The sequence below is a fragment of the Oryza brachyantha genome, chromosome 12, assembly GCF_000231095.2.
Source record: "Oryza brachyantha chromosome 12, ObraRS2, whole genome shotgun sequence".
NCBI lineage: Eukaryota > Viridiplantae > Streptophyta > Magnoliopsida > Poales > Poaceae > Oryza > Oryza brachyantha.
Window position 1 is genome coordinate 6,182,870 of NC_023174.2, and position 13,535 is coordinate 6,196,404.

The 13,535-nt window shown below is 38.9% G+C and overlaps 1 protein-coding gene across 1 annotated transcript; it reads right to left on the reverse strand.

Moving 5' to 3' along the window:
• Window positions 1-5,030: 5,030 nt before the first annotated feature.
• On the reverse strand, window positions 5,031-13,236 carry LOC102714693 (DNA-(apurinic or apyrimidinic site) endonuclease). The gene is made up of 9 exons (XM_040529223.1): window positions 12,927-13,236; window positions 11,855-11,947; window positions 11,366-11,510; window positions 10,546-10,744; window positions 9,609-9,687; window positions 8,580-8,641; window positions 7,479-7,565; window positions 6,816-6,919; window positions 5,031-5,496 (listed from the first exon to the last, which is right to left on the reverse strand). The coding sequence occupies exons 1-9, from the start codon at window positions 13,197-13,199 to the stop codon at window positions 5,414-5,416; spliced, it is 1,125 nt and encodes a 374-aa protein (XP_040385157.1). The 5' UTR covers window positions 13,200-13,236; the 3' UTR covers window positions 5,031-5,413.
• Window positions 13,237-13,535: the final 299 nt, after the last annotated feature.

Genomic DNA, 13,535 nt, shown 5'->3' on the forward strand with positions numbered 1-13,535 from the left:
GTAACGTTCGACAGTGGTTTGGGCCTGTTGCAACGTGGTGTAACGTTGGACAGTGGATGATTATTTTAAATGTTACTTTACTTTTATTTCAGTCTATTTTATCTACTGTTTTGCTAAATTACTGCAGCTTTGTGCAATTTAACCTTAGCCTATCTTTGACACCCTATTGCATTCATTATTCTCCCTCTTTTGGGTGTTACTTGTTGAGTACGATGTTTTGTACTCAGCCTTGCTTAATTTTTTCCCCACCAGAGCAAGTTCCAGAGCTTGAGTCAGAAGTCAGAAGAAGGTTGTTGCCAAGGTTGAAATGAGGTTCAGTCCGTCGTCGAGAATGCCTGTGGTGTGGAGCCGTCTTCGCCAGCTGAAGCTGAAGATTAGATGGTCTAGTCTTGTTTTCCTTTTCCGCTATATTTCGATAGATAATTGTTTTTATTTGTTTTTAAGTCGTGGAACTGTGTATTAATTTGTCATAGTGTGTACTCGGGCTGATTTCTGGACCGAGATTTAATACATACTATGCTATTGTTAAGAAATTTGGTATAGATTTATGGGCGTGACACCATTGGACCATTCAACCATGTTGTGCACGGTCTTTCGGGATACAATCACAACCTTTGTTCACACCATGAGACTGTTGGACGCCTATGAAGAGCTGCACGAGGATTGGCGAAGAGTGTTGAAGGAACTCATGGAGATAAAATTTGAATCACCAATCCCTTGTACTCTCTTCGTTTGTTTTATTTGACACATTTTACTTTTATATTTATGTTTAACCATTCATCTTATTTAGAATTTTAGTGCAAATATGCAAAGTTATAAGTTAGGCTTAAAATACATTTACTAATAACACAAATAACAAGAAAATAATTAATAATTATATTGTTTAAATAATATAAATATTAAAATTTAATGGTTCCAAATAAAAAAACAGATGTATCTTTTGGAGATGGAGATTGTATGCGTTTTGAAGGAATAAATATATATTTATATAAGACAGAAAAACAATTTTTCCATTAGCATGTTAGGTTGGGCCTGACAAGGAAATATTGGACATGTATCTCAATTTTTCTGAACTTCAACCTACATAATATTTTTCAAATACTCTGGTCCATTTTCAATCCTATCTTTTCGCTTTTGCTTATACTTATATCAAAATTTGAATTTTCAGCGCTAAGTTTGAAATTGATTTTAGAGGATCTTTTCACCAAAGTTTATTTTATAGCATTGACTTTTAGATCACGAATACATATATGCTACGTAAAAATCTATTTATAAATGTTTTTTTCATAAAAAAAACTCAAACAAACAGTCACCCCTTTTACGTTAGAATGTTAGATGCAGCTTATCTGGACTCAGGAGTAAGCATTGAAGTACGGGCCTCCTCAGTAGCTGTCAGCCTGTCAACCAGGTTGCTAAACTATTCATGCCGGACCTAATTTCAAGCGCTCTGTTTTCATTTAATTTTTTCTTTAGCGGAGAGACAAATTCCTTTACGCCTGGTTTTTCAAATAAATCCATTATTGTGCTTTAGCATTTTAAATTTTCTTTATTGTGCTTATATTTATAAGCCAAAACTTTCAATTTTTAACCTTAAATTTACAATTGGTTTTAAGGTTTTTTATCGTAGTTTATTTTTTAACCTTTGCTTTTAGATAACTAAAAATGCGTATATAAAAGTTTTATTCACAAATAATTTATCGTTTGTAAATATGTCATTTTGACTTTTTTATAGAAAAAGCCAAAAGATGAGGGTCAAGAAGTCGTCAACTTGCCACCTTTTATGCCTGACTAGTTAAAATTCGTGCTTTGCTATGGAGAAATACAAATTATATGCATGTTATTATTGTTCGGAACTTATATTTTAGAGATGAAAAATAGAACCAACATATAGAACTATTTTCAAAGATTTTATATACTTAAAAAAGTAATTGGTGTCGGAGATATGGGTCGGGGTATCCACTAAGTGGTTGGCACGCGACAACAGTGGGCCCAAGAACTCCTAGACTCGAAAGGGAAGTGAGGTCGGGGCCCAGGAGGTGTGCACCCCCGAGGGTCGGGCCCGAAAGGGTCACCCGAGCGGAGGGATCGGGGGGATCGGGAGCCCCTACCCCCTGGACGCATGGCTCGGGCATCACGGGGCCCACCACGTGGCGGGCACAGCCCTGGCACTCAACTGTCGTATTTATTGCGATGGGAAGGGGCCTGAGGTGCGTGGTGCCCGCATGATGGGCATGGTGTTAACACCAGAATTTGGACAATTGCTGTTGAAGATTAAACTATGATTAAAGACCGAACCAGACAGGAAACAGGGCAATCGGACAGAGATTAATTGGAGTACAACTCGGATTCAGCCGATGAAGAATGGATCAGACAAGAATAGAGTCCGATTGGGCCTAGAGTGTTACAAATAGATTCGGCAATAATCAGAGTCCGTGTAATTTAATTTTATTTGTTACTCAGAGTTAGTTTAGATTTTTCCTTTATCTCTGAGAGAGTTAGAGTCCGATCGGGACTTGTGTGTTAGAGATAGAATCTATCTATGAGTTTGTTATTCCTTTTTTATCTATTAGGAGTTGTTTGTCGTGTCCAACACGACTTAGCATCCACCCGAGGGTATAAATATGTGCCCGGGGTCATTATAAATCATTTATATCATAATTAGATCAACTACTTTCGGCGCATCGCCACCCTCCTAACCGAAGTTTCAACTCCGGCGGAACTTGGCACCTGACGCAGGGCTACATCTCTTCGATCTCCGGCGGAGGGGTAAGTCCATCGTTCCACCGAGCCACGGTAATCGTTCGGTTAGATTAGAACTATCTCGGTTCGGTCTGATCTTTTAATCTAGTTGTGCGATTGCTTGTTATCGTATCAATTTTAACTTAGATCACTTTCGTGTTTTAAGTTGATCTGGTCGACCACTTTGGACGATCTATGTGGGTTTGATATTTGCTGTTTGACATATTCAATCTAGTATTGTCTCGGTTAGGTCCGACATTGCGTTTGTCAGATGGTTTATATCAGATCGATTTATTTTGTTCATTGTTTTATCGGAGTATCAGCCGATAAGTTACCAGTCGTCGGCTCATTGGCTTGATAGCAATCTAGATCTGTTTAGTATCTATCATGATATTGCTAGGTTTAATCTTGAACTATCTCGGTTGGGTCTGATCTTTTATGATTATTCTTAGCAATGTGAGCTAGGTATTTTATAGATCTTGGTTGTTTGTCCGCCGTCTAGCCGATGATTTTTTGCCGATCTACATGTTTATTATATTTACATCCATAGAGCAGCCGATTGCCTTAGTACATTATTTTTATACCAATCGGCTTGATTTAGTGAGATCGACAGTTATTTATGTTACATCGGCTTATGACAATTATATGCAAGTTGGGTTTAGCCGATCGTAACATATGATTCATTGTTTATTCCAAGTAATTCGTTAATTTATTTATTAGCCTCATCGATCTTCATGTTTGCTATAATCATAACGTGCTCGATTACATATTATCTTGGTTAAGTCCAATCTCTATACGTCCAGTTCGATTTGGTTATAGGGGCTCGTCCGATCGACTAAGATTAATAAGTAACTTGGTGGATTACATTGGTCTAATATTTAATTCAAGTATATGTCTATCAAGTTTCTAGCTGATCCAAGCTTTTTATAGCCGATCATTTATTCTATCGGCTAACCGTTGCAGTATCAACATCTGATCGGCTGGATATTTTGTCACCAATCGGCTCAAAGCCGATCGATTTGTTTATCTTATCAGTTGCAGGATCAAACTGACTAGTACGTCCACACGCTTTCTAAGAATTTATGTCCTGCACTGGAGTGGTCTAAGATTAATTCCTAAGCTTGTCATTTTCAGCGTCAACACATGGGCATGCTCCCCCTGTTCGCTCTCCACATAAAAAGAGGCAAAAAAATGGGACAGACGCCCCTGGCAGCACGGCAACACCCCTGTCACCACAAGGATGACCTGTCCCCTCTCCATCGCCGTCACATTAAATGCAATGGACAGCTGTGGAGAAGAAAGGACGGCTGCCCCGTTCAGACTGTTGGGTCTGAATGAGTGTTGGCCCTAAGGTCTAGACGCTGACCGATTGGCCTTAAGGTCTAGACGCTGACCGATGGGACCAGGCTGGAGAGGTGTGGCCGCCCCCTTCACCTGTTTTCTGACTGATGGGATTGATCAAGGACAGCCCAGCTGCCCCACATCACCTACCCTCTGACGGATGAGATTGAGCAAGGGTGGCGTGGCGCCAGCACGGCGTCGTGGCAACCAGCTGGCACGCCAGGAAGTCCTCGACAAAAGTATAATGATAACCTATAACTAGGAGTTGCTAGAAAGATAATAATATAGTAACCCTTTCATACTATAAAAGTAGGACCTGCCCCCATTAAGAGGGAGATCCTCTTTTCTAGACTCTCCGTAACCACTTGTATACGCTTGACCCACATAGTGTACAAGCAACAGAAGTAGGGTGTTACGCCTCCCGGCAGTCCGACCCCATGGGCCAAACTAGAAAGGAGTTCACCAAACTCCCGCTCGAGAGCTTAGGCTCCGACAATTGGTATTTCGATAATATATAATATAATTAGTAGATGGCAGATTCACTACCACCATCATTACCTTCTTTTAAAATAGTATATTTTATATACTCAAAGAAGTAGTTGATAGTCAACAATATATAATATAATTGATAGATAGCAGATTCATTGCCACCACCACCACCACTTTCTAGAACAGTATAGATACTAAATGGATGATCTACATATGACACATTTTAGCTTAAAAATTTTCTAATGATATGAGAGTAAAGGGCTATGGAGCCATTGAGGTATTTACAAACAAAAAATAATTTATTAATAAAATTTTTATATACATGTTCTTAGCGATCTAAAAGCCAAGACTAAAAATAAATTACGATAAAAAACTCTAAAATCAACTTTAAGGTTGAAAATTTAATTTGTGGCTTATAAACATAAGCTGTCCATAGCAAAAACAAAAAGATAACGGTGCAAATTTTTTTGGATATAATTTTATAATTTCTGCACGTTTTCCCGATTGAGTCATATTAAATGACAAATCTACAGTCATGTAGTAGTGGTTTAACTCCATATGTTACAGTTCTAAAACATCGTCTACCTGCGCATCAGAATTAGCCTGCCTATATTGTTTTTCTTCCGATTGAAAACATGGGAACAAATGGCAGAATTTCTGATCTTCTAAGATAGCATAGCTGACCATAACAATATAACTACAATCAGGATCCTAGCTAGATCGTGCATTTCATAAACAGAAACACTGCTAGACTTGGATAATGCTTGAATAATGGATAATGACTCAAGAGATACAAGCTAATCTAAATTCTCCAGGATGTCTGGTTAAGCACGAAACATAGAAGTTAGTTGGAGCTCTTGGGTTCTGGTGCTTCTGCTTCTTCCGAGAGCTCAAGTGAAACGGGGCAGTGATCACTTCCATAAAATCCTGCAAAAATGGAGGTCGATGATGAATTATATCAAGGCCTAGAGAGACACACACACCATTTACTTGGGAAAAATGGAGTTTGTTTGCAGAGATGATCATTGGTGTTCGTTGCTGGTAGGCATATGCATAGAATTTCAATTCCAGTAGTCCAGGCCAATGTTTATCACCGGAACAATAGCAAAAGAGGGTTGCCAGGGAGTTTCTACGCTTGGCACATTTTTTCTACTGTCTGTCATCATCAGTTCTATTGCCTACAACATGGAATTCACTAACATAAAATAAAGGAAAAAGTCTATTTAACCTTATGAATTATCAAAGTGCAAGGTGCAACTACTCCGACAATCAGCTCTGTTATGTCCACCTGGGTCCATGTAACAAATTTTCACGGGGTTGAGGTACTTATACTCACTCGAACTTTAACTGCATAGTGCAATGTGATCACAAGGGTCGCAAGTTTCCACATCGTACCATTTATATTGTAGTAATAGTCTAGCATGTATTTTCAGTTCATTATCTAATATACGTGTATAATTTATAATTTATCTGCTCCCCATTTGTTGATCATCATGCTATTGAAATGTTAACCCCATATATCCGTTGTGAGCAAATCAGGCTCGAAAAACTACGTTACTAAAAAAAGAGGCAAAATGCATAATAATAGACTAATAGTTGCAACCAGCTGAAGTTAAGAAAGCTGATGGGATGGGATAACATATGTTCCAGTCTGTTTCAGAAACATGGAGTAAACAAAGTTTATGCACCACATCAACAAGCCACCTCCAGTCCTCAATCTTTACTGTCATGTTTGAGAGCATGACACCACACTAGATGGCACCGAGCTGTGACATGTTAGTAAACCCTCTCCATCGACCTCAGATGGTGCCAAGTGATGCAGTGCCTTTGAGGTTACAGTGGCGGTACAGTACAGCACATGCAGTACCCACAGTGGCATAGGATTATATTGCCTCTCTAAATTATCAATTAGTTTCCTCAGATACGAGTATTAGTTAATTTGTATTACAGAAAAATAATTAGGATGTAAGAGATAGAGTTTGTTAAGAAAGTAGAGATAGCATTAAGGAAGCTGCTATCACGGTTCTTGTTCAAGTGATTAGTACCAGTGGCTACTGCCAATGTATCTACTTACATAATACCTGGGATATATTTTTAGAAACAAAATTCACACAGGTCTATTCCAACATGGTCTCTATTTTAGCACAAAGTTTTTAATGAGGGTCAGATTGTAAAAATGACACTTTTATATGTATACATGTCTATCACGAAGGAAAAGGAAGTCAAGCGATATTTTAACCACATACCTTCTAGTTCTATTCCACGACCATGAATTTCACATGAAACTATTCGGTCCTTCAACTTTTCTGAAACAATGAAATAGTCAATTCGCATTCTCTTTCCTCGGTACCTGTAGGCATTTTAAAACCAGTTAAGTCTTCATGGAAAAAAAGGATGAACACATTCCAGTTGAAATGATATAAAAGTTAGTTCATTAGCCATATTCACTACAAAAGATTTACCAGAGATCATATTGATCATCTTGTTTGTTAAGGATTCAATTTAGACTACCAGAATAAAACTAAAAATATTAGAAAAATTTTAATTGAAAATAGAACAACTGTTAGACAATTTCCACAATTCAGGTCGCAGCGCAATCTAAACTTTCTAGAAGAACATTATATACCCGCCAAACATATAGGATCATCTTTAGTAAGTCTGTAAGCCCCTTTTCATAAATTGATAAACTGTAAATTCAAACCATGCAGATAAAGAATAGCTGTCAAGATAACCATTGGTAAAATGCATACCTATAAAGCAACCATTTGTATATTGTACATAACCTATTACTACTATGGAGGAATGTAATAAGATGGCATATAAATGTCAGATATGGACATGTTTGATAATGCAGCAATAAAATCTAAGAAACAAATGGAGACTACCATAATCATTGAAATCTTTCTTACTTGCCAATTGGATGGCCAGACCAAGAAAAGCCACAATCCATGTCCTTTTCTTTGTGCAGATATCTGTAAGCATCTACCAGCTTTCCTCTGTAAATTCAAATAATTATTCCATAAGGTATTCAAAATCTCAAAGACATATATATGCAGTACTAATAAATGTCTCGTTGCAACCAACTAGGGGAATCCTAGATACAAGTCTTGCTCATAATTCCTTGGTGAAAGTCCTGCTCAAATCGAGTATGGAGCGATTCAAACTTGAGCGGCTCATGAACTTCTAAGCTTGAATAACTCAGCATGGCTTGATATTTGATACTTTGAGTAGTCCACAACTCTGCATGCTCGTTAAGGCCTATAACCCAGCCAGCAGGTCCCAAGCCCCCAAAACCAACGAAATTCAACCTTCGCATAAGGTCATAAGGCCATAATCCCATCCCATCTGAAGTCACAGTATGTGCAACCTTACGAGTTGTACTCCCATCCGGCCATCCCTTTGATGACTTTACTGTGCTCAACAACCCCACCAGGCCACCAGCCACAGATGCTTCTCTCATCATGTTATACACAACATGGTAGGCGGCTTCAGTTCTCATCCCCCGTGGAAACACTAATGACAAGGCCCCAAACCCCGTCAGGTCGAGCATATGTGTAAGTGTGAGCCCATCATGCAGAAGTGACAATGCTGGAACAACCCTCTACTAGCCAGACCTAGAGGGGTGACTCAGGTAGGCTGAGGATGGGAACAAAACTATCAACGAAGATTCTCTAAGTTATGCTCAAGGTGAGTGAGAGGCACATTCAATGAGCATGAACCATATCCATGATGACTACGAAGAACTAGACATGCATTTTTTATTCAAATCCATAATGGTAGCCGGTGCACTGCTAACTATACTACAGATTTAAATCCATTTAAACAAGATCAGTTGGATCAGAAAATATCACCTTTTTATGGTCAAACACTATAAAAATGAAACCATTCATGTAATGCTAATATGTTTTTGACATCAAGTTTCAAAAGCATCATCAGTGTAAGTTGTCATCATTTATCAAAGATAGTGAAAGAAAAGTTTCCAATGTAGAAATGTATCAACTTTCACCTACTGGGACAATATATTGCCAAAGCGCCGCCTCTCTGATGGGGTGAAACCTGGCTGTCCACAGTCCTGAAGAGTAGGATTCAACAGAATTGTATAAGACTAAACAGCAATCCAATAGAACTTCTATCTTGTAACAGGAAGTATGCGAGTTAGCACAAATGGCACGTGGACGGCGCATTTAAATATACATCATATCCTCAAGAGCCTAAATTGTAATACATAACAATAAAATACTAGCATAATATCAGTATTCTAATGGTTGCGTAGGTAGGCTAGGCAACAACCTTTTAGAACAGTGATGATTAAAGTAAAAAATATACTATTCTGATATTATATCACTGTTGGCAAGGACAGAAATGAATTTCTTCATATGTACTCGCTCCGTTTCACGATGTAAAACTTTCTAGCTTTGCCTAGATTCATATGGATGCTAATGAATCTAGACATATATATAAATTATATACATTCATCAATCGATGAATTTAGGCAAGGCTAGAAAGTCTTATAATATGAAACGGAGGTAGTAGGTGCTTCTTGTAACTGAAATGTGCATATTCACAGCCCTGCCCTTCACTATATTAAATTGGGTCAAGTGTTTCCAGATTCCTTATTATCTATCAATATCCATAATTTGAATATGGGTATTCCCATTCTGATCCCCTGAAGTCGGAATAGAACCAACACAGCCACTAATAAAAGCAAAGTCTAACTCTGGAGATTGAAGTGCTAGAAATGAAAAGAATGATTGCTGGTTTTTAAATAATGGAAGTGCACCCAATGATCTTAGGAATAATAGGGGTGTGTTAACAACTAATGCGGACTGACATTGTCTACGTAACTAACTAAATGCACTGTTTACAGATGGTACAAATACATTAAGGAACTCCAACATGCAGCTAGAATGAATGCATAGCACATTTCAATGTGGTGACTAGATTTCATACAGTTCCAGAGATGTAAAAAGCCATGAAAGTAATAGATCAGTCGCAGTGACTTGGGAACAGAAGACTTGAATCAATAGAGTACTTATTACCTCTTTACTAGGAGGGATGTATCCATTGAGCTTAGCACTACTAAAAAAATCAGGATGGCTGACATCGATTTCTTCATGACTGGAATATTTCAAATACAAAGAAGTATAAGAGCTAAGGTTGGTTCATGGAAGGTGTCAAGGACGAAATTATTACTATTTATGGTGTAGCAATTAGCAAATATGAATTCCTTAGCAAGTTCATATAAAATTTTGAAAGCTTACTCCCTTTGAGACCTAATGGAAACTTTAGTACATGACCAGTTCAAAAAATTATATATTTACAATTACCTGAAGTGCATCTACTAAACATGACATTTTGGTAAACCTATTAAAAAGTCCATAGTTTTGATACATTGTCAGATCAGTGGATTTAGCAGACATTAAATATATTATTGATGATTTGAGCTAAAACTACTACACTTAAATAATATAATTAAATCAGTTGTAATCTTTACAACATTTTGCACTGAGATCACAACATGTAGGGGAGTATCCAGTGGTTGCATTGGAAAATACAAGAAAATCTATCCCTTGCTACTGAGTATGCTTTTGATGAACTAATCTTGAAATCCTGATAACAGAAAGGGGTACAGGGTAACATAACTGCAATTGTAAATAAAAAACAATATAGAGTAACTATACCATGAACTATTGGTCCCGCACGAAGCCAAGCTTCAGAATACAAAATACATATCACAGCTAGTTATATGTATGTTACGGACTATAATATGCTCAAAACATCATTGACAGAAAAAAAATTGTTATCAAGGTTTTGTTGCTGATTAGCTTTTCTGCCAAAGTGCCAAGATTTTGTCATGCATTGGTTTTCTGTTATACACCAGGATACAGTATCCCTGAATCAAATCTACATAAGAGAACAAAGATGTAACTATATGTCCAGAGAAAACAAGACAATCAGCAACAAGTTCTGAATTACCTGACATTCAAGTCCCCACACCAGATTAAGGGTTTGTCTACTTGTTGAACAAACTCCAACATTCTTTTATCCCATTTCCGTCTTCTTTGAAATGAATTTTCCTCTTCTTTCCATCCATTATTTGGAGCATAAGTGTTCAGCAAGAGGAACGAGTCAAATTCTGCAATAATGACACGACCATCTGTTTCATGCTTGGAAGCTGAAAATAATAGAAAAGCGAACTCCTAAGAAAGAGTAGTAGGATACAGAAAAGTAATAATGAAACCAAATATTAATTCAAAGTTGCCAGTGTGTCAAGAAGTGTGTTGACCTGGAACCTTTTTAATTAAAGTTTTCATGAACATTTCTTCCATGAAGGGTAGGGGAAATTAAAATTTAACAATCAGGAAGAACAACTCAGAAGTCCTAGAACATAATCTCAGCTGACGACATTATCAACAAAAGAAAGAAACAAAAAAAGAAATATCTCAAGATTCACAACGGTCCAACTAAGTAAATCAATAAGAAAGGCCACAAAGGTAAATAATCATCACTTTGGGCAAGTCTATATCAGTCAACAAAAGCCATTTCCATCTATGCTTGTTCATGAAACTTATATGCCATATGATTTGTAGGCTAAAGGAAGAGAGACAGAGTGGCATTAGAATCAGACACAATATGTTCATCATAGTGTGCGTATTAAAATAATTCTTGTATTTCATCAGTCACACTAGAGCAGATCAGCAGGGCACATGGACACTATAAAACACAGATAATGGGACTGTAAGAGATATGATTGCCCATGAAAGGAAAATATGAAGTCATGCAACTCCAAACATACATGTTCTATCCAAGTTGAATGACACTTTCTTCGGTTCAAACTTCTTCTTTATAATCATAGCTGTTCCTGCATATTTGGAGTCTGAAAGAGACCACCAGACACGATAGTCTTTAAAAGGTGGAGTTGACAAAGCACGCAGCACTACCTGCATGGCATCAAGATGTGGTCTTAGAACGATTTCTTGGAGCACAACAAATGCAATATACTAAACAGTCACAACTCCTGAAAATATTAGTCAGCATGTGTAGCAACTTGGTTGCTTGTAAAGTGCACTAAATACACATGGAGCAAATCTTCTAGTAATTCTAAAGTGTGTTAATCTAAAAAAAAGCTAACATTGTATGAAGATCAAACGAATCAAGGTTAAAAGTTCTTGATCAGATGTCGATTCAACTAATGTTATCAAAAGCAAAGAGTCTGTCTAGTATTGACTTCTGCATTAGCCAAAGGAAATTTCATTAATCTTTTGAATTTTAATGCTTGCATTACCTGTTTTTCGTCTCGTGATGAGCTTGTGTCATCTTTCAGTTGACTAGGATTTTTTGGTGCCCCCTTGGAACCAGCTGCTGGCATCCGTACTTCCTGACAAAGAAGTATAGTTAATATCCTAGTTATATGATACACATACTAATATTGCATTTCTAGGCACTGCTGATAAAAATAATATCAGAGAAGAGAAAATTATTTTTGGCCAGCTGGATAGAAAAGAACAAACGGGCAACTGAGTAGTACAAGGAGAAACAACGTTAACACTATGAGGTTTAAAAACGATAAAAAAAAACTTCCTCATGTTAAGGATCAAGCCCCTAATGTGGATTCCAAAAGGATACGCCTAATTTAAGTCCAACAAAGCTATCCATCATTCTTGTAAAAAAGGGGATATTGGGATCACAAGCATACGAGAAATAAACTGCAATGGAGTTAAAAAAGAGGTTCAGATTTATCACTGACCCATGACACAGTCAAATAGTATGTGAAGTTTGTGAACCTCAAGTTTGTGGATAACAAAAGGTTGTTTATCCCATATGATGAATTGAAGACTTCACTTGACGAAAGCACTTCGCATATGGCCTACAGTTTGTCGTAGCACATTGTCCGGATGCATTGCTTGGTTAGCATCACAAGTGGCTAACTGAAGAAACAAACAACTAGGCTGTTCACATGTTGTTCCTAGAAACACCACTACGAAGAAATAAGGTGATTTTATTCAGATCGCACGCCAAGACAACACAATGCATGGAGCGATGCCCTCTATCATGCGCCTTGAGACAACCCTGGCCGGTTATAAACCTCAATTTTCAACCGAGATCGCACCTCCCTGGTCGAATCTCCACTTGGCGAAGAACGAAAAACGTACGTCCCCCAACCCGCTCGACGAAACGCCTGAGAGCAACCGCAGTTCTGGCATGCCACATTGCAGCATACGCGCGCCTAAAACCCTACTCCAAGTCGCAATAGCCGCAGAGAGCTGCAGACTAAACCCTAGGGGAGCAAAACCCAGGCAGGGAAAAGGAGGCGAAGATCCCCGCCCAAGACGAAAACACCCCGACCCCCGTCCCACCTGGATGCAGATGACGTCGGGGTCGACGCGGGAGACGAACTGGCAGAAGGCCGGCCAGTCGCTCTTCATCCGGAGGAGCAGGCTGTTGGCGTTCCACGTCACGAACCTCCGGGGCTGCTCCTCGCGGCGAGAGGGAGAATCCCCCTCCCCGACGGCGGCGCCGGCGGCCGGGCCGGGGACGGGGGCGGGGGCGTCGCCGGAGTCGGAGGAGGAGGCGGGCCTCTTCTTCGCCGGGGAGCCATCCTTGGGCACGGGCTGGAAGAAGCGCTTCATCGCCGGCAGCTGGCTGCGGCGTCCCCGCTGTGCGTGCGGCGGGTTTTCCTGTATGCCCTCCTGACCAGGCCCGCTAGGCCCACCTGGTTAAGCTCTCCTGATGGGCCTAGTCGGTCCCACCTAGATTTTTTTTAATTTGCTTATTTATATGGGAAATGGTATACCACGTAATAATGTTTTATGGTGATGGATAGTATTCTCCGTTTCACGTTATAATATTTATTATTGGTCTTATCTAGATGCATACGTCTGGTAATGAATCTAAACACACATATGTGTGTTAGCGAGGCTGCAGCCAGCTGTCATCGGTATTAGCCTCATGTGGTGTGGGTGATC

What these genes read in the sequence shown, in the direction of transcription:
- LOC102714693 (XM_040529223.1), bottom strand. Translation starts at nt 13,199, where the DNA reads ATGAAGCGCTTCTTCCAGCCCGTGCCCAAGGATGGCTCCCCGGCGAAG. An exon ending in TTTGGCAATATATTGTCCCA is followed by an intron (nt 7,566 to 8,579) that starts GTAGGTGAAAGT and finishes TTGAATTTACAG; the next exon opens with AGGAAAGCTGGTAGATGCTT. An exon ending in TCTGGCCATCCAATTGGCAA is followed by an intron (nt 6,920 to 7,478) that starts GTAAGAAAGATT and finishes AAATGCCTACAG; the next exon opens with GTACCGAGGAAAGAGAATGC.